Source organism: Sus scrofa, chromosome 2 (genome assembly GCF_054392235.1).
Source record: "Sus scrofa isolate SSC_HxYL_T2T_F1_AM1 chromosome 2, Sscrofa_HxYL_maternal_Yorkshire_Landrace_v2.0, whole genome shotgun sequence".
NCBI lineage: Eukaryota > Metazoa > Chordata > Mammalia > Artiodactyla > Suidae > Sus > Sus scrofa.
In genome coordinates, this window is record NC_139384.1 from 137,557,393 (window position 1) to 137,576,963 (window position 19,571).

Sequence of the window (19,571 nt, forward strand, 5' to 3'; positions counted from 1 at the left end):
TTACTAGAGAACAGTCAGACCTGGATAATTAGAAAATTAGAAAAAAATTAGTTAGACTTTAAATAATATTTGTGTATATTAAGAAAGTTTATATTTTAATAAAATTTCACATTTAAAATTGACTTAGTTGTAACTGATTCAGTATAGTATATTTTGCTACTCCTTTGCTATTATATATTGTAAAATAGCTTTCAGACTTAGAAATACTTTGGACCACAACTCACAGAAATATATTTAGCACAGCTTAACACACGTATGTTTTACATTGTGACTTAGTGATACCTATGTATTCATGTAAAGAACCAAACAAAATCTTATTGAACAAAACTATTCTTATTGCATTTGTGCACCCCTTTTTCTTTCTTTCATTTTTTGATACTATTTTGTTTAAAAACTACTGCTTGAGATCCATTAAATTGGTTTATTCATGCAATGATGGGTCATGATGCACAGTTTGGAGAACACTGCTCCCTAATAGAACTGGTAACAAGTTTTAAAGGCTAGAATTTTCTGGATCTTAATAGGAATATTCAAGGGGTATTTTGAAATCAGTTTTCAAAATGGGGAGTATTGCAGATGATAGTTACTAAACATTTGAGATAAAATAAGTTTCACTAGTATGTAATTAGAGAAATTGATCTCCATTTTTGACGTTACAGTTAGTGATTTAGCTTGTAAAAATAAGTGTTTAGTCTTTTCATAGACAACCACAGTTGAGCTCATGCCAGGGACCAGTAACTGGGACACTTGCTGCTAATAGAAGCATGTGATGTAACCGCCATCACATCACAAATATCCTTACTCATTTAAATTTTGGAGAAGCTTGGAGCCATGTATTGTAATTTTTATAGAGCCTGAATAAGGCATTTGAAACACTGAATGAAATGGCTCATTTCATATACTAAATAGGGACTTTTTCACTTAAGGTAACAAAACTGTGAGAAATCAGTGCTGTGACAAGTAACTTGTAAAAAAATTTAATTGTAAAATTTCTGTTTCTTGTGATTCTGTATATGCAAAGGACATTGACTAAGGTGCTGAACATGGAAAGATACCTATGTAAATTTTTAATTTTTTTTTTGCCTTTTCTTTTTCTTTTTTGTCTTTTCAGGGCCACACCCACAGCACATGGAGGTTCCCAGGCTAGGGCTGGGTCTAATTGGAGCTGAGGCTGATGGCCTACACCACAGCCACAGCAATGCCAGATCCGAGCCACATCTGTGACGTACACCACGGCTCATGGCAACACCGGATCCTTAACCCACTGAGTGAGGCCAGGGATTGAACCCACCATGTCATGGTTCCTAGTCAGATTCATTTCTGCTGTGTCACATGGGAACTCCATTTTTTAATATTTAATATCATTGGTATATGCAAAAATTATGTAGTGATTGCATCAATGTTTTGGAAGCTAGGTAGAGTACGAGTAATTATTTTAAAAAATTCAGAACTGTTCTTTAATGTTTCCTTGAAAGATGTAGCTGGCTCTGGGTGATTTTTCTTAGGAGGTAAAACATACTATACTCATATGTTCTCAGATTACTTTGCTTATCTAGTTGTTTTATCTAGTTGCAACCTAAGGAGGTTAGTTGGCTTTGTAATGTTTAAATTATTGGGCTGTGCAGATTAGAGAATCTGATTTTCTATGCTTTATGTTTTGAAGATTCATTAGTGATCGTGAAATTAGAAGTATGCCTGTGGCCTACATTTCTACTCATATAATCAGATTATGTCTAATGGTTTCTGTATTTAGCAGCTCATTTTTATCTTTATTAGTGAATATTACTGTATCAAAATTGTAATTGTGTATGAAAGCAAAGCTAATGATTATTCATCTATTCTTGAGGATAATTTGAAAATGTATCCTTTTAATAAATTCTGTCTTTTTAATATAGATATTTAAGTAAATCAGTGTGCTGAGAATTATGATAGAATTAAACAATTTTTAATATTCTACCATTTGTGCATATTTGTGAAACTTTATGTGCATTATGTGCACGTCCATTCTTTTTAGTTATATAATGTTTAAGGTTTCAGTTAAAAGAGTACTATATACTTAAGCCAAAAGAGTACTATATCCTTAAGCCATATAAATCACTACTTTGTGTTATAAGAAATTGTCAGCCAGGCATATTTCTATGAAATTGTCTTCTTTCAGTAGTTTTTATTATTATGGTTATGTAAGTTTTAAGTTTCAAGCTGCATGGATGGAACTAGAGACTCTCATACTAAGTGAAATAAGTCAGAAAGAGAAAGACAAATACCACATGATATTACTTACATCTGGAGTCTGATATATGGCACAAATGAACCTTTCCACAGAAAACAAACTCATGAACTTGGAGAACAGGCTTGTGGTTGCCAAGGGGGAGAAGGAGAGGGAGGGGGATGGACTGGGAATTTGGGGTTAATAGATGGAAACTATTGCCTTTGGAATGGATAAGCAACGAGATCCTGCATTATAGCACTGGGAACTGTATCTAGTCACTTATGATGGAGCATGATGGAGGATAAAGTGAGAAAAAGAATGTATATATGTATGTGTGAATGTATATATGTATGTGTGAATGTATATATGTGTGGGTCATCTTGCTGTACAGTAGAAAAGTGAGAGAACACTGTAAACCAGCTATAATGGAAACAATACAAATCATTTAAAATAAAAAAGCCAAAAAAAAGTTTCAAGCTGTGTTTTTCCATTCTCTTCCTTGTAATTTTTTTTTGTCTTTTTAGGGCCTCACCTGCGGCATATGGAGGTTCCCAGGCTAGGGGTCAAACTGGAGCTGCAGATGCAAGCGTGCACCACAGCCACAGCAATGCCAGGTCCGAGCTGCATTCGTGACGTATGCCGCAGCTTACGGCAACACCAGATCCTTTAACCCACTGAACGAGGTCAGGGGTCAAACTCACATCCTCGTGGATACTAGTCGGGTTCTTATCCTACTGAGCCACAACGGAAACTCTCCCTTGTAATTTTTGAATTTAAAAATTCTGAGAGAAATTTTCACTTATTACTGTTGACTGCAACTGGAGGTATAATACAATACTAGGATTTTTGTGGCTTTTTAGCAACTGGTGTAATTTTAATAGACGCTGTGAATCTTATCTACTCATATTTCTATTTTTGCTTATGTACTAGAAAGCAGAACAGTTAATTTATTTACGGCTACTGAACTGTATGGTATTCTATTTTTTGTGTGTTGGTATTACACAGTTTTATCTTTAACATTATTTTACTTCTCTCCTGATTTCTTACTTAAAACCGTTCTCAGTCTTTTGGTATATATATATGTGTGTATTATAAACTGCCCTTAGTACTTGTCTATAACAAGGTTGGCTTTTAAATAAAGTATAGCTGTTTAATTTTCGGATAAATAGTTTCTAAGAATATATATATAAATTAATTCAGTGAGCAAATAACCATATACTTTTCAGTGGTTCTTTTCTTTTTTAGCTTCATGTAATCTTTTGACAGTCTATTGGATTCTCTTTTAAGAAAAGACTTAGGAGGGAGTTCCTGTCGTGGCTCAATGGTTAACTAATCCGACTAGGAACCAGGAGGTTGCCGGTTTGATCCCTGGCCTTGCTCAGTGGGTTAAGGATCCGGCGTTGTAGGTTGCAGACGTGGCTCAGATCCTGTGTTGCTGTGGCTCTGGTGTAGGCTGGCGGCTGCAGCTCCGATTCAACCCCTAGCCTGGGAACCTCCATGTGCCATGGGAGCGGCCCTAGAAAAGGCAAAAAGACAAAAAAAGAAAAAAAAAAAAAAGGAAAAGACTTAGGAGGTTCAGGGATTTCAGGTTAAGAACTTTACAACTAGTCTCCAGTATTGGTGAACTGGTGGATTCTATTATCATGTAAAGCAAAGTAAAGCAAGTCAAAACAAAAATGCTAATTTATAGAAGCACTTAACACTTTACTATTCAGTTATTTGACATACTCATGTGAAGTTTTGACAGTATATTTTAGTCATTTTAGGATGAAGGTTACCTCTTTTTTTATAGTAGAATTGATATTTTTATTAAGTTAATTAATGCCCATGTATGGTAAAATATTAAAATAATACAGCAGGATGTAGAAGTTGTCTCTTGCCCCATGTCTTTGAAATTTTTGAATTTTTCAATAGAAAAACTATTTTTTTTCCCTTGAGGAAGGTATATGTAAAGTGAATTTAACAGAACATTTGAAAGATTATACCCCATGATCAAGTGGGATTTATCCCTGTGTTGCAAAAATGATTCAGCCTAGACAAATCAATAAATATTATACATGACATTAACATAATGAAGGATAAAAGTTTATGATTGTCTTAATAGGTATGTAAGAAGCATTTGACAAAATTCAGTATCTCTTTATGAAAAACAACAAATTAGGTATAGGAGGAATGTATATCACCATAATAAACACCACATGTGACAAGATTATAGCTCATGTCTTACTTAGTGGGGAAAGATTGAAAACTTTTCCTCTAGGATCAAGGATAAGACAAAAATGTCTACTCTCAGCACTTAATACTGGGGGTCCTAGCCAGTGCAGTTAGGCAAGAAAAAGAAAAAAAAGGTACCCAAATTAGAACGGAAAAAGTAAAATTATCTTTGCAGATGCATTATCTTTTAATTGACTGCTGAACGAGAGTTTGGCTCACATACTCCCACTTCCCTTTCTGCCTTTACATTTTGCACAGTTATTACGTGTACTTCATCTGTTGCTTACCTTTGACACTTATATTTTAACATCTGTTTTTTGTTCTAGCAAATTTTACATTATCTTTTTTTTTTTTGTCTTTTTGCCTTTTCTAGGGCCGCTCCCACGGCACATGGAGATTCCCAGGCTAGGGGTTGAATCGGAGCTGCAGCCGCTGGCCTACGCCAGAGCCACAGCAACGAGGGATCCGAGCTGAGACTTCGACCTACACCACAGCTCACGGCAACGGTGGATCCTTAACCCACTGAGCAAGGCCAGCGATCGAACCCGCAACCTTATGGTTCCTAGTCAGATTCGTTAACCACTGCGCCACGACGGGAACCCCTACATTATCTTTTTGACTCTGTTAAGCGCAGATGTTCATAGCCCTACCCTTCGCTCTACCTCTTCTACTCCTCTTAAGAGCTGAGCATCTGTGAATTGTGTTACTTTAACACTGTTAAGACTGAAAAAGTTTTTATTTTCTTCTATAACATTTATCTTGTTTTGGGGGAGGGGAATAAGATTGATTCTAAACGCTGAAAATCAATTAACTCTAAATGTTTATGCTTTTAGAACTTGGAGTAGTTCTTGAGTACTCTGGGCCTTTTTTTGCTTTAGCTCAGGAAAAATTTATTTTTCTTAATTTACTCTGTCATAATAATTTCTATTATTAGTTGGAAGTTGGAGTTAATTGAATTTCTTCTTTCTCTTTTCCTTTATTTTTTGTTTCTTAATATTTTTGTCTCACAGAATAAGATTGTTCTCTTACTTTGTCTTTGATTTTCCCATGTAATATAGATTATCTTAATTTGTGTATATATTATTGTCCTTCTCAAAAGCCTCTGAAACTAATTGTTTTTTTTTTTTAATTTTTTGTTCTTGTTCTTAAATTTTCTGCAGTTTTTTGAATAATCTGCCTCCCCATTTTTTTTCCCCTCTTTTTGGTCACCCTGTGGCATATGGAATTCCCAGGCCAGGGATCAGATCCAAGCCGCATTGCACTTGCCACCTATGCCATAGCAGTGGCAACGTGGGATCCCTAACCCTGGGCTGGGGATTGAACCTGCATCTCAGTGCTCCGGAGATGCTGCTGATTACATTGTGTCACAATGGGATCTCCCCCCACCCCCGTTTTTAAAAATTTGCTTTTTTAGGGATGTTTTTCTTTCTTGTTACTTTTCTTTTAGAATGTAGTAATTCTTGATTGTCACTTCCTATTTGTGAAAGAGGTTTAGGTTTTTTTTTTGCTGTTCTTTTTGCTTTGCTTTCGTTTATCAGTCTCCTGGAACCCTGTGTATACAGATGAGGCTTACTGACCATCACATTCCACATGGGCTGTGCACTCAGGGAATTAGTCTTTAGCTAAGGAGTTCTTTAAAATGAAAGACGGGGACAGATTTTTTTTTTTTTTAAGCTGTGATGCCAGCAGATACTCCCTCTTCCTCCCTTCTTTGGAACTTCATTTGGTTTCTTTAGAGATTTATTTTTGTTTTGTTTTGTTCTAGTACGTAGGAGATAGTAACTGTAGTTAGTAGCAGTTCTCCATCTCCTCTATCTTGTCCTTGCCTCCCTTCCCTTTTTCACTCCTCTTACCTTTTCCCCTAACTTCCTTAGGGAGCCTTGTCTGGCAGATCCGCTCCTTCCTTTGCTTTTTCTGTGGTCTTCTCCAGCACTTAGTTTTGGGCGTTAGCTTCCTTCATTGCCTCATCTGTTAATATGTACTTCTTTTCTTTCCATTTTCCAAAAGTTTATTAATATTTCTTGTCTCCCTTTAAGCTTCTTTACTGACATGGACATATGCAATTACTGTTGCTAACTCTTAAAAAAAATCTAATATCACCATGGAAAAGTGTATGATATTAAAAAAATACATTGTAGTTTTGTGGGTTAGTGTTCCTTTGCTATTGTGTATGTGTTTTGTCTTTGCATCATGAATGTCTCAGAGCCTTGTATACATGCACCGGACCTGCTGACTGGTGTGTACCCCCTCCTACCCGCCTCGGTAGCACAAATTAGGATCTGGCAGCATTGAAGTATTGTAGAGACATGTAGGCTGGCCAGAAGGAACAGACTGTCCCTGCTTATCCAGATAGAAAGGCGCAGTTCTGACTTTGGGAGATCAGAGAATTAGCAAGAAGAACACCAGAGATAAAGTGGATAAGAATATGAGCTCAGGAATCTGACTCTTGGTAATCATATTCTCTCTATAACCCTTACTAACTTTGTGATGCTCATCAAGTTATGTAATTTCTCTAAAATTTTGTTTCCTTATTGGTAAAAATAGGGATTGAAATAGTATCTTACACTTGTGCAAATTGATGAGTTCATTTATTTAAAATACTTAGCATAGTGAGTGCTCAACAATTTGGCAACTAGGGAAATTTTACGTAAACGCCGTGTTTCTGGACTTTCTTAAAAAATTTGAAACATCTGGTATTCCTGAATGGCATGGTTGTTTATAGCCGAATGGTAGCTGCCTCTTTAGAGGTATTTGCTTTCCAGTTTGCCCAGCCCCTAGTACTCCTTATTGTCTCACACTCTGTTTGATGTACTGTATTGAGGTTACCTGCCTTGCCTCTTTGGGCACTTGGATTTGTGATTCTTGACAAACTGGTGTTTGCTGCTGCAAAAAGAGTATCTACAGTTTTCATTACTGCTTTTTCTTTGGTGTTAGGATGAAGCAGTACAGACGGCACGAAGACAGACCATATTAGAAGGGTAATTGAGGCAAAGGGATGCTGTCTCATACAGGAAGTTTTTGGGAATGCTTGTAGCACACTGGCTGGTGAGGTTTAGTGATGTGCTTCAAGTGAGTGAAGAGACTGATGTCAGGGGGCGTGGTGATATGTAATGAGGAGAGCTCTAGGTAGGAATCATACAGCTAAAACCTAGGGATGTTTAGAGATAGAACTCATTTATTAATCTGTAATATCTCTTGACTGTTATAGGTGCTTGACAGTGTGTTAGGTAAGGAGATCACCAAGTTACATGTAATAAAAGTCTTTACATCAAATACAATAGGCATTTTATAATACTGTGCATAATATAAAAATATCCTTAGAAATCTCCTAGTCTAATCCTCCTATTTTATGATTCTTTTTTTTTTTTTTTTTGCTTCCACCGATGGCATATGGAAGTTCCCAAGCTAGGGGTCGAATCGGAACTGTAGCTGTTGGCCTACACCACAGCTCATGGCAATGCCGGATCCTTAACCTACTAAGCAAGACCAGGGATCGAACCTGCGTCCTCATGGATGCTAGTCAGATTCGTTAACTGCTGAGCCACAATAGGAAATCCTATTTTATAATTCTTAAAATAAGCTTAGGCAGATTAAACCTTGCCTAAGGCTTCACAACTAGTTGGGACTCTCTGACTTCTATTTTCTAATCCAGTGCTCTTTCTACCACATAGTCAGGCAGACAGCATCAAAGAAGTTTAGAAGCAGACAGCAGGGATTCAAAGGCCTGGAAGAATTGGTGTTATTGGAGCAGGGTACAAATATTGGGAGTTAGATATGAGAGAAGGTTATCTTGCCTTATTTAAGACTTATTCTTAAAAAATTGGCGCTAGCGATTCTTCTTCTTGGGAGCATGGAGAGGTAAGTGGTCATGTCAGAGAAGTCCACATGGCAAGGAACTCTAGGCAAACTTCTAGGAACTGTAGACACCCTGTAGGCCTTGAGGGTGGCCTCCTTCTGAGAGCCATCAAGAAGCTGAGGCTCTTGCTTATCCACTGCAAGGGTATCCACCACCCCAACCCCACTCTGTTCTGGGATTTTTTTTTTCTCAGTGGTGTCTTGTCTGTGGATAATTGCTAGTTGGTCTTCTTGTGAGGGGAACTGAAGTTGGGAATGATATATGTGTCTTCTTGATGAAGTTATCCTATAAGACTTTCTGGAGTTCCTGTCGTGGTGGAGTGGTTAATGAATCTGACTAGGAACCATGAGGTTGCGGGTTCGATCCCTGGCCTTGCTCAGTGGGTTAATGATCCGGCGTTGCTGTGACCTGTGGTGAAGGTTGCAGATGCGGCTCGGATTCTGCGTTGCTGTGGCTCTGGTGTAGGCCGGCAGCTGTAGCTCTGATTTGACCCCTAGCCTGGGAATCTCCATATGCTGTGGGAGCGGCCCAAGAAATGGCAAAAAGACCAAAAAAAAAAAAAAAAAAAGATTTTCTGCACACACAATCATGATGTCTCTGAATAACAACAGATTAGCCTTTTCCTCTCAATTTTCATGCCTTTTGAATTTTTTCTTGCCTTATTCTACAGGTTGGTTCTTCTGTATGGAGTTGAATAGAAGGTGTGAGAGCAGACATTTGTGTGTGTTTTCCTAGTCTTGGTGAAGAATTGTGTTTTGCCATTAAGTATATACTAGCTGTAGGGTTTTTTTTGTTTTTTTTGTTTTTTTTTTTTTTTTTTTTTTGTGTGTGTGTGTATGTGTGTGTAAATACCTTTTATTAGGTTCAAGAGGTTTTATTCTCTCTCTGGATTACTGAGAGGTTTTAATCATTGATGGTTTGAATTTTGTCAAATGAGTTTTCCTGTCGAGGTATTTTCTTTTTTCTTTTTTTCTATTTGATGAATTCATTCCCAATATTAAACCCTGCATTTCTAGTATTAAATAAACCCTGTTTGATTCTTAGTTATTAAACATTTTACATATTTGTGAAGATTTTTATATCTGTTCTTATGAAGAATGCTGTTCTAATTTTCTTTTTTTTATTTGCAAGATATTTATTAGAACTTGAGCCATTACTTTAAAAAGAATTTTGCTGCAAGGAAAAATACAAATTATCTGCCATTGCTTCAAACAAGATTTGGGAATGGGAAAAAATACATGAATCCAGAAGCTTTAATTACCTGCAGAAATATGAGATACTTATGTATACTTATTTATTTTTATTGTTATTTCCCCAATACAAATTTTTTTTTCAACTGTACAACATAGTGACATGTGTACATCTTTTTTCTCCTATTATCATCCTCCGTCATAAGTGATTAGACATAGTTCTCAGTGCTAGACAGCAGGATCTCATTGCTAATTCATTCCAAAAGCAATAGTTTGCATCCATTAACCCCAAGTTCCCAGTCCATCCCACTCCCTCCCCTTCCCCCAGGCAACCACAAGTCTATTCTCCAAGTCCATGATTTTCTTTTCTGTGGAAAGGTTCATTTGTGCTGTATAGTACATTCTAGATATAAGTGATATCATATGGTATTTGTCTTTCTCTTTCTGACTTATTTCACTCAGTTCGAGAGACCCTGGTCCCATCCATGTTGCTGCAAATGGCATTATTTTGTTCTTTTTTGTGGCTGCATAGTATTCTGTTATGTATAAATGCCACATCTTCTTTGCTTCATGTGTTTTAGTCAGGCTTTCGTGTCAGAGTTCTATTCATCGCACAGAGTAAATTAAATTGACAAGTATTCCTTATTCCTATGTTTCTGAAAGAATTTTTGTAACAGTATTTTTATTTTTTTTCCTTAAATATTTGATTCACCAATGACAGTATCTTTGTGGGGAGATTTTTTTTTTTTTAAAGAAATTCAATTTAAATTCAGAACCATTGATATTTTCTGTTGGATCTTATATCCATGTGTTGGGTTTTTAAAGAATTTTTCATTTTCATCTAAGTTATTAAATTGTCATAAAATTGCTCATAGTAGTCCTTTATTCTTATAATATTTATAAGATCTTTAGTGATATCCCTTCTTTCATTCTTGTTATTGGTTATTTGTATATTTTCTTTTTTTATTCTTGATCATTTTGCTAAGCATTACCAATGTTATTGACCGTTTTCATGGAGTCAGCTTTTGAGTTTATTTTCTCTGTTGTTTATCCTTTTCTGTATTGATTTTGCTCTTTGGATAATTTCTTTGGATCTCCTTTCAGGTTCATTGACACTTTCTGCTTTATCCAGTCTACTATAGGTGTATCCAATGAAGTTTTTCATTTCAGATAAGATCCTTTTTATTCTAGGATCTCTGGGTTTTTTTATTTGTCTTGTTTGTTTCTTTGATATTTTCCCATTTATCTGCTGTTTTCACTCATGTTTTCATATAAGCCTATGAAGTATTAACAATAGCTCTATTAAATTACTTCCTCAACTTGTGTCTGATTTGTTCTTTTCTAACATTTTAAGGAGAAAATCTAGATCATTGTATAAAAAGTTATTTTCTAATATAGGCACTTAAAGAATTTTCTTAGAATTTTCTTCTAAGCATTGCTTTAGCTGCAACTACAAAATATAATGTGCTATATTTCCTTATTATTTTGTGAAAATTGTTCTTAGTTTCCCATCTGATTTGTTTTTCAACTCATGAATTGTTTAAAAGTCTGTTTAATTTGTCAGCTATTTTGGAATTTTCTAGATATCCTATAATTATTGATTCCTTGTTTAGTTCTATTTCGATCAAAGAGTATATATATACTCTCTAATGTTTCAGTTATTTGAGATTTAAATAATGACACAGCATATGAGCTTTCTTTCTCTCTCTCTCTTTTTAATGGGAGGTACGGCATACAGAAGTTCCCGGGCTAGTGGTCAAATTGCAGCTACAGCTTCTGTCCTATGCCACAGCCTATGTGAGGGCAGCTTAGGATCTGAGCTACGTCTGTGACCTACACTGCATCGTGCCACAACACTGGATCCTTAGCCCTTTAAACAAGGCCAGGGGTCAAACCTGCATCCTCATGGGCATTATTTTGGCTTCTTAAACTGCTGAGCTCTGGTGGAAACTCCCATGTGTTTCTTGCTTGATGTGATCTTGCTTGATGAACATTGAAAACAAATATAATTCTGCAGTTTTGGGATATAGTATTTTATAAATGTCTATTAGTCAGGGTAGTTGATGGTTTTTAGGTATTTAGATCTTCTATATCAGTTTACAAATTGATGTTTTCCACTTTATCAATTATTGAAATTTTTCCCTTTAGTTTTTTAAGTTTTTGCCTCATTTTGCTCATTTTTGACTTTTTTATGGCTTTTATGTCTTTCTATTGAATTGATATTTTTGTCGTTATGAAATATACCTCTGTATTTTTTGGTAATATTCCCTTGTTTTGATGTTTACTTTGTATGATAATATTATAGCCTTTCAAGCTTGTAGTACTTGCTGTTTGCTTTCTGTTCTTGAACTTTCAGTTTATCTGTGTCTCTGAATTTAAAGTTGTTTCTTAGAGACAGCATATAGTTGAATCTTGGTTTTTTTAAAATATAGTCTGACAAATTTGGCCTTTTATGTGGAGAATATGGTCCATTTTCTTTACGTGTGTTTTTAAGTGTACTTTCTTGCTGTTTTCCTTTTTGTCTCATATGACTTGTTCTTTCTTTTGTTTTAATCATATTCTACTTTATTTCTTGTATTAACTTTTTAGCTATTTCTTTTGCAATTAATTTTTTGTGGTTTGGTCTAGGTATTAGAATATACATTTTAACTTGTCATTGGCTACTTAAAATGAATATTAAACCACATTATTCTATCAAATATATGAATTTTGAAAGGGTATAATTAATTTACTACCTGCCCCTCCCATTTGTGTTGTCATATCTTTTTACCTCCACAGATGTTTTAAATGATACTAAAAAATTATTTGTAGTTTAGAGAGCAATAAGGAAATGAATCCTCATGCATTTCCAATTTCTCATGTTCTTCCTTCTTGAAATTTCTCTTGTGTCATGTGATTTAAGTAAACCTAGTGGACTATTTAAAAATGATTTCTTGTTGTGCAGATGTGCTCTTGACTAATCGTAGCTTTCCTTCATCTGAAAATGGCTTTCTTTCACTTTCAGTTTTAAAGAACAATTTTACTGGATGTCAGGTTCTGGGCTGAGTTTTCTTCCTCCTACCATGACTTTGAACATATTCTCCCATTTTCTTTTGGACCTCCATTGTTTCTGGAAAGAAGTAGTTTTTCTCTCCTTTCAAGATTTCCCTTTATTTTTGTGGGTTTTTTTTTTTTTTTTTGCACTTTGGCTGTGATGTACCTAGGTGTAATTTTCTTCGTATCTATCACTTATGGGATTGCTGAGTTTCCTCATCTTGTAGGTTAATGTTTTTCAGTGAATTTGGGAACTTTTCAACCATTATTTCTTCAAATATTTTTTTCTGCCCGATTCTCTTTCTTTAATATAATAGGACTTAAACACCTATTTAGTGGTTTTGAAGTCTTATCTCCTGATTTCAATATCAAGGTCATCTTGGAGTCTGTTTTCTTTGAAGACTTTGTTTCCTTGCTCAGGTCACATTTTTTGCATGTTATTTTCAACTCTATGCTGGACGTTATGGATTCAACATTGTTGAAAGTCCTTTTTTTTTTTTGTCCTTGTAAGTATGTTGAGTTTCATTCTGGAATGCAATTCCTTTTGTTGGAGGTATTCTAAGCTTGGTTTTAGGCTTTAGATGGGCCAGTCTAGAGTAGTCCTTACTCTGGGATATGGTCCTTACTCTTTTTTTTTTTTTTTTTTTTGTCTTTTTGCCATTTCTTGGGCCACTCCCGTGGCATAGGAGGTTTCCACGCTAGGGGTCTAATCGGAGCTATAGCTGCCAGCCTACACCAGAGCCACAGCAACACAGTATCCGAGCTGCGTCTGTAACCTACACCACAGCTCACCACTGAGCAAGGGCAGGGACCGAACCCGCAACCACATGGTTCCTAGTCGGATTCATTAACCACTGCGCCATGACGGGAACTCCCGGTCCTTACTCTTAAGTCTTGGTCTTTCTGATGTCTTGGCTGAATTCCTGGAATTTTAATGAGATTCTTCCACCATGACTAGATGGGAACTTTAAGGTCTTCTACCATTGTACAGCCTTTGGTATCTCCATTCTTCATTTAACCCCATAGTAGCCTTTGTCTCCTAGCCTAGCTTCTGCCCTATCACCTCCTACCCCTAACAGTGTACACGTGACTCACCTTCAGTACTGTCCTGCAAATTCCACTAGCTTCAATAGCCCCAAACTCTGATCTATGATCACTGTGTACTGACTGAGCCTCTACTTCCTTGTGGTGTGGTCAGAAAATTGTCCATAGCTGCAGATCTTGGGTGAAGGTGAGATTCATCTTATGTGGTTCTCTTTTCTCAAAGATCACTTCGCATTGCCTATTATCCAATGCCTGAAAACAAATGCTTCATACATTTTTTCCAGTTTTATAGTTATTTACAGCAAGAGGGCAAGTTCAGTATCAGTACTCTATTATGGCTGGAAAGAGGGCAAACAGTATATGTAAAACTTGTTCAGTTTTGTGTATATCAAACAGATGCTTATGGTTTCATCTTCAAAATTGAGCATGGCAAATACAGTAAGAAACTTTATAAATAGACTGGATGTTAAGAATAATTGTATATTTGGTGGGTTGCTGAAAATTAATCAAAAATACTATTTATTTCAACTCTTGTTATGATTGCTTCATTCCCATATATATTTATGGGTAATATATACTTAATGGGTAATACATTTTTGAATAAATGAATATCAAATGAGAATGTATATTTGAAAATACTGAAGATTATTAAATGTATGAACATGTAGAAAATATTTTTATTAAGATCTTTTGCTGATTTGCAAAATGTCTCTTTTTTTTTTGCTTTTAAATTGAAAATCTTTAAATTTAAATGTTGACATATTGGAATTCTTTTAAGTTTTTTTTTTTTTTTTTTTTCCTGCACTCACAGCATGTGGAAGTTCATGGGCTGGGGATTGAACCTGTACCATAGCAGCAATCCAAGCCGCTGTAGTGACAATGCTGGATCCTTAACCCACTGAGCTATAGGAAAAGTCCAAGTATTTTTTTTTTAATTGAAATGATTCTAAGTCATGAATGTATATTGGCTTATGAAACAATCAATATGATTATGCATCTACTGAGGTTTGATTTCAGTGGGCATCAGCAAATAGTAATAGTTTAATCGCCTAATCTTTTGTTCTGTTATTAATTTCCCAAACATGTTTTTTAATAGTCTAAGTTGACTAATTTTCTTTTCTTAATATTCTAGCTCTCTATCGGTATCAGCTCGCATCACTGAAAAGACAATTTTGAAGACATGTTTTGCTGAACAGACAACTGAGAAAATTATTACGAATGGGATGAACACGCTCCAGTTAGTTGACTACCTACTGCAATTTGAATGTTAACATTACCCACCTGGTACAGTTACCTAGTGATGTACCTGTTCTCACAGTACCCTCTTTCAGTGTGTTTGTCTTGATTAAAGAATTCAAAGTGGAGTACCGCAAACTTGATATGGATAATAAAAAGAAAGACAAGGACAAATCAGATGATAGAATGGCACGACCTAGTGGTCGGTCGGGACACAACACTCGAGGAACTGGTTCTTCATCCTCTGGAGTTTTAATGGTTGGACCTAACTTTAGAGTTGGAAAAAAAATTGGATGTGGGAATTTTGGAGAACTACGATTAGGTAAGACTTTTATTTTTTCCATTATGTGGGGAGCACTTTTTTAAATGTAAAAATATTTTCTAATGAAAATACTCAGTTATTTGTTTAGTTGTTTAATTGCTGTGGTAATTTTAAAGGATATAGATGTAAGCAATTTCTTGTATACATGTATTTCATTTGTAAGTGAATCCGTAGTATAGCAATGTCTGTTTACTTGAGATTAACCATCCAGAATATGAGAAAAAAGTAGATTAAAAAGCCCCAGGAGGCTGAAATAAATACTAGGGAAACCTTTGCATTGCTTTCTTTTTTTGGCCGTACCTGGGGCATGCAGAAGTTCTAGGGCCAGGGATGGATCCTGCACCACAGCAGTGACAATGCTGGATCCTTAACTGCTAGGCCACCAGGGAACTCCTGCAGGGAATTATTTAGGAATGATATTTAGGCTGCCTTTTCTGATTTGAAAACATTTAGTAATTGGTCACTTTAGGAGGATGTGTTTGGCTTAAAGTCAAGGTAATGTACTGAAAATGCATTTAAAAAAAAACAGTGAAATTTACATTTTCATAATCTATTCTCTTCCCCCAAGTAAATCCAGGGTGGTTTGGGAATCTATATTCTTAACAAGGGACACAACAGAGTAACTCAGTTTATTCTTGTGATCAGGCAGGTTTTGGAAACAGTCTGATTCAACCTCCAAACTCTACATTTAAGTCATTTGAAACTCATTGAGGGAAGGTTATTTACTAAATGTCAAACAGCAGTTTAATGATGGACTCAAAATCCAAATCTACATTTTTAACTCCTAGTACAATAAAGACGTAGCCATTGTCATTAAAGCGAAACAAGATGGAAGGCATCACAGTTCTGTGGAAGTCAGTATTGAGGTGTCTCGAGGGCTCTCTGGTCAATATTACCACCAAGAGTGTAAACTTTGGAAATAAATAGAAAAAACTTGGCTTTACAATTTTCATTAGATTCAAAGCTGATGTTAGAAATGTGTGCAATTGAATGTTCATCTACTCAACTACTCCTTTTCATCTTGCAAAACATTCTAATTTGTAGTTACTCCTTCGTTTTATTACTATTTTATGTAGTTAATATACATTAAATTTTTGAATGAAGCAAGCTGTTTATAAAAGGCAGTGACATACTTTGTACATAGAAAATAGCTATAATATGATGTGTCTGACAGACTTGAGCATTGTAGTAGGGACTCTTTGAAAGGTTGAGTGTTTTACATTTTATTTTTGAAGGATATTATATTAGATACTTTGAAATTCTTACTCTGTTTCTGATTTGGGTGTCAAAAAAAAAACAATTATTTATTTGCCTAACCTTGAGCTACATCTGTCCATTCATCCAAAACTTCATGCGTGTCAGGAGTTCCTATTGTGGCTCAGCAGAAACTAACCCAACTAGTATCCATGAAGATGCGGGTTTGATCCCTGGCCTTGCTCAGTGGTTTAAGGATCTGGCTTTGCTGTGAGCTGTGGTGTAGGTTGCAGATGTGGCTTGGATCTGTGTAGCTATGGCTGTGGTATAGGCTGGCAGCTGTAGCTTGATTTGAGCCCTAGCCTGGAAACGTCTGTATCCTGCCGGTGTGGCCTTAAAAAGCAAAAAAACAAAAAAAAAAATTATTGCATGCCTATTATGTATGAGGCAGAGACATGATTAGGCACCGATGATACACTAGAAAAATGTAAATATTGTCTCTGCCATTTTGGTACACATAAGGCATTTAACCATGTGATGCTTCAAATCACTCAACTTGAAAATGGGGTTATTTCCATTTCCTAAATTATTGTGAAGATTAAATTTAGATAATGGTGTAAAGGGACCAGCATTATACCTGCAAGTTTTAGGAGAACAGTGATTGTTCTGTTCCTTTAAAAGATGGTATCAAGATATTTGTTCTTAATTAAAATTGTAGCATATTGTATATATATATCTGTAGCTATAATTATCATATGTAAATTTGTACTTTGTCTCTTTATGTATGTTACTGCTTTGGTCTTTTATATTCAAAATTTGTTTCATATAATTTATTTCAAGTTAACTACATACATACACATCTATGTGCATGCATGTATATATGTAAGTGTGTATAGGTGCATGTATACACACAGAGCAATCTAGTGGAACATTTTAACCAGGGTAATACAGAAGCTGTATGTACTCAGATATACTGAAACTATGTCCTGAAAAAACAGCAAAGTATTCCCCTTGCTTTTTTTGCAGTCTGTGAGTAAGCAGGAATAGGTATAAAATGACTTATTAGTCCCATCTATCATCCATATTTTTTATCTATTTATCTGTCTGTCTATATCAAATTTGTGGGTGCATGTTGTATTTTAATACATTTATTTAAATGTATTATCTGTATCATCTGTTTTATGTATATTTATAATATATGTGTAACATATACACTTGCTCAACTAATTTAATCTTATTTTCCTTTTCTGTTAGACTACTAAATAAAGGGACCTTTTTTTAAAGGTCCCAAGTGATTTCTCTGTACAAAAAAAGTTGTTGTAATTGTCACTTTTTCTACACCTGGATAAACATGCTATTGTTAAAATTTGGTTCGGATTCTTAAAGTGCCTTTTTTTTTTTTTTTTTTTTTCCTTTGTCTTTTCTAGGGCCACTTCCACGGCATATGGAGGTTCCTAGGCTAGGGGTCTAATTGGAGCTGTAGCCACCGGCCTGTGCCACAGCACAGCAGTTCCAGATCTGAGCCGTGTCTGCGACCTACACCACAGCTCATGGCAACGCCGGATCCTTGACCCGCTGAGCAAGGCCAGGGCTCGAACCTGTGTCCTCGTGGATGCTACTCAGATTTGTTTCTCTTGCGCCTCTATGGGAACTCCATAAAGTGCTTTTTTTTTTTGAAGCATGTTGATAGACACATCTCGAACATTTGATTTCTGGTACTGAAATTTTTGTGATTTGCATTGGGTAAGAAAGAATATAAGGTATACATGTTATAGATTAGTGATTTTCAACAAAGATACTACTGACATCTTGGGCTGGACAGGTTTTTTTTTTTTCTTTTGTATTGGACTGTCCTATACACTGCGTGGTGTTTAGAACTTCAGACATCTTGTGCGCTAAGCAGGAGTTACATCTCCACATGTCACCCTAGATGCCCTTTCCCCAGTCCCCACTGCCATTTCCAAATGCTCCAAGGAGAGATCTATTACCCTCTTGTTGAAACTATTCTTACAGATAGTTATTAAAAAAAGAAAGTTGGACATAGAAAACTTGACCTTGAGATTTAAGAAAATGGAAACATTTAAAATAATTACTTTAAAATGTATTTACTATCATTTTTGTGTTTTTAATTGTTAAATGATGAACTGATATATTTTTGGTTTTATCTTTGTATTGATGGTCAGGCTTGCATTCTACATGTTAGCAGATGTATTTCTAGCTTAGACAATCAACCAAAACCCCTAGAAATGTTTGTAACAGGCACTGAGTGAAATAAAACAGCTTGCTAAAATATGGAGTTATATTGTATATATTTTTTATTTTCCTGTATATTATGATGCTTTAACATCTTAAACATTTCTGGTCAACTATATTTCAATTAAAAAAAAGAATTAATACCTGAGGTAGACCTCTAACTGCAGATATATTCCAAAGTGTATGGCATCCCTTTCTGCTTTGCAACCCAGGTAATATAACATTGCTTTAATCATAAAATCAAAAACAAGGAAAAACCCTCAAAACCTTTCTAGCTGGGAAGAGACTGCTCCTCTAAGGGCTAGTCAGTTCTTAGGGATAGCAAAGGACTCAGGTGGGAGCATGCCCTTTTTTTTTTTTTTTTAGGTTTTTATTTTTTCTGTTATAGTTGATTTACATTGTTCTGTCAATTTCTGCTGTACAGCTAAGTGACCCAGTTATACATATGTGTATATATGCACATTCTTCTTCTCACATTTTCTCCATCACATTCCATCACATATGACTCAATATAGTTCCCTTTGCTATACAGCAGGATCTCATTGCTTATCTACTCCAAATGCAATAGTGTGCATGGTAGCATGCCTTTAATCTACAAGCTAACCAGTTCCTCTGCTCTCTGGCCCATACACTCCAGGAGGTAATCTTCCTCTTCTTTAAATCATTCCATGGCCAGGTACCAGACAACTAGAGACTGCCTGTCAAAGGGTAACAGAATTATTTGAATTAGCCAGTCCTAAGCTGTTTACTCTGACCTACCTTGCCTTTCCTGCAGAAACACCAGTAAAGGCCTTTGCCTAAGCTTTTCTCTTGCTCCTGTCTCTTACCACTTGACCAAAATAAGATGCTCCTTCTGTGACCCCCTCTCTTGGGCCTGGGAGTATAATAAACTTTGTTTTCCTGAGCTGCTTCTGTGTCCCCTCTTGTGGCTACATCTAATTGACCATAACGTAAAAGAACGCAGAACAAGGGTATTATATATTACTTTCTGAACTACCATATCTGAGATGAGATATTGTA

The 19,571-nt window shown here is 35.8% G+C and overlaps 1 protein-coding gene across 24 annotated transcripts in view; it reads left to right on the forward strand.

Annotated features, from left to right (window-relative positions):
* The window catches only part of CSNK1G3 (casein kinase 1 gamma 3), a 112,783-nt gene that overhangs the window by 20,043 nt on the left and 73,169 nt on the right, over nt 1–19,571 (forward strand). For all 24 annotated transcript variants that reach the window (XR_014838674.1, XR_014838675.1, XR_014838678.1 and 21 more), the window contains one exon: nt 14,679–15,104. Coding sequence is in view for 19 of the 24 variants with exons in the window: in XM_021084688.2 (XP_020940347.1) it covers nt 14,927–15,104 (178 nt within the window). In the remaining 5 variants the exon portion in view is untranslated. The remainder of the gene's footprint in view (nt 1–14,678; nt 15,105–19,571) is intronic.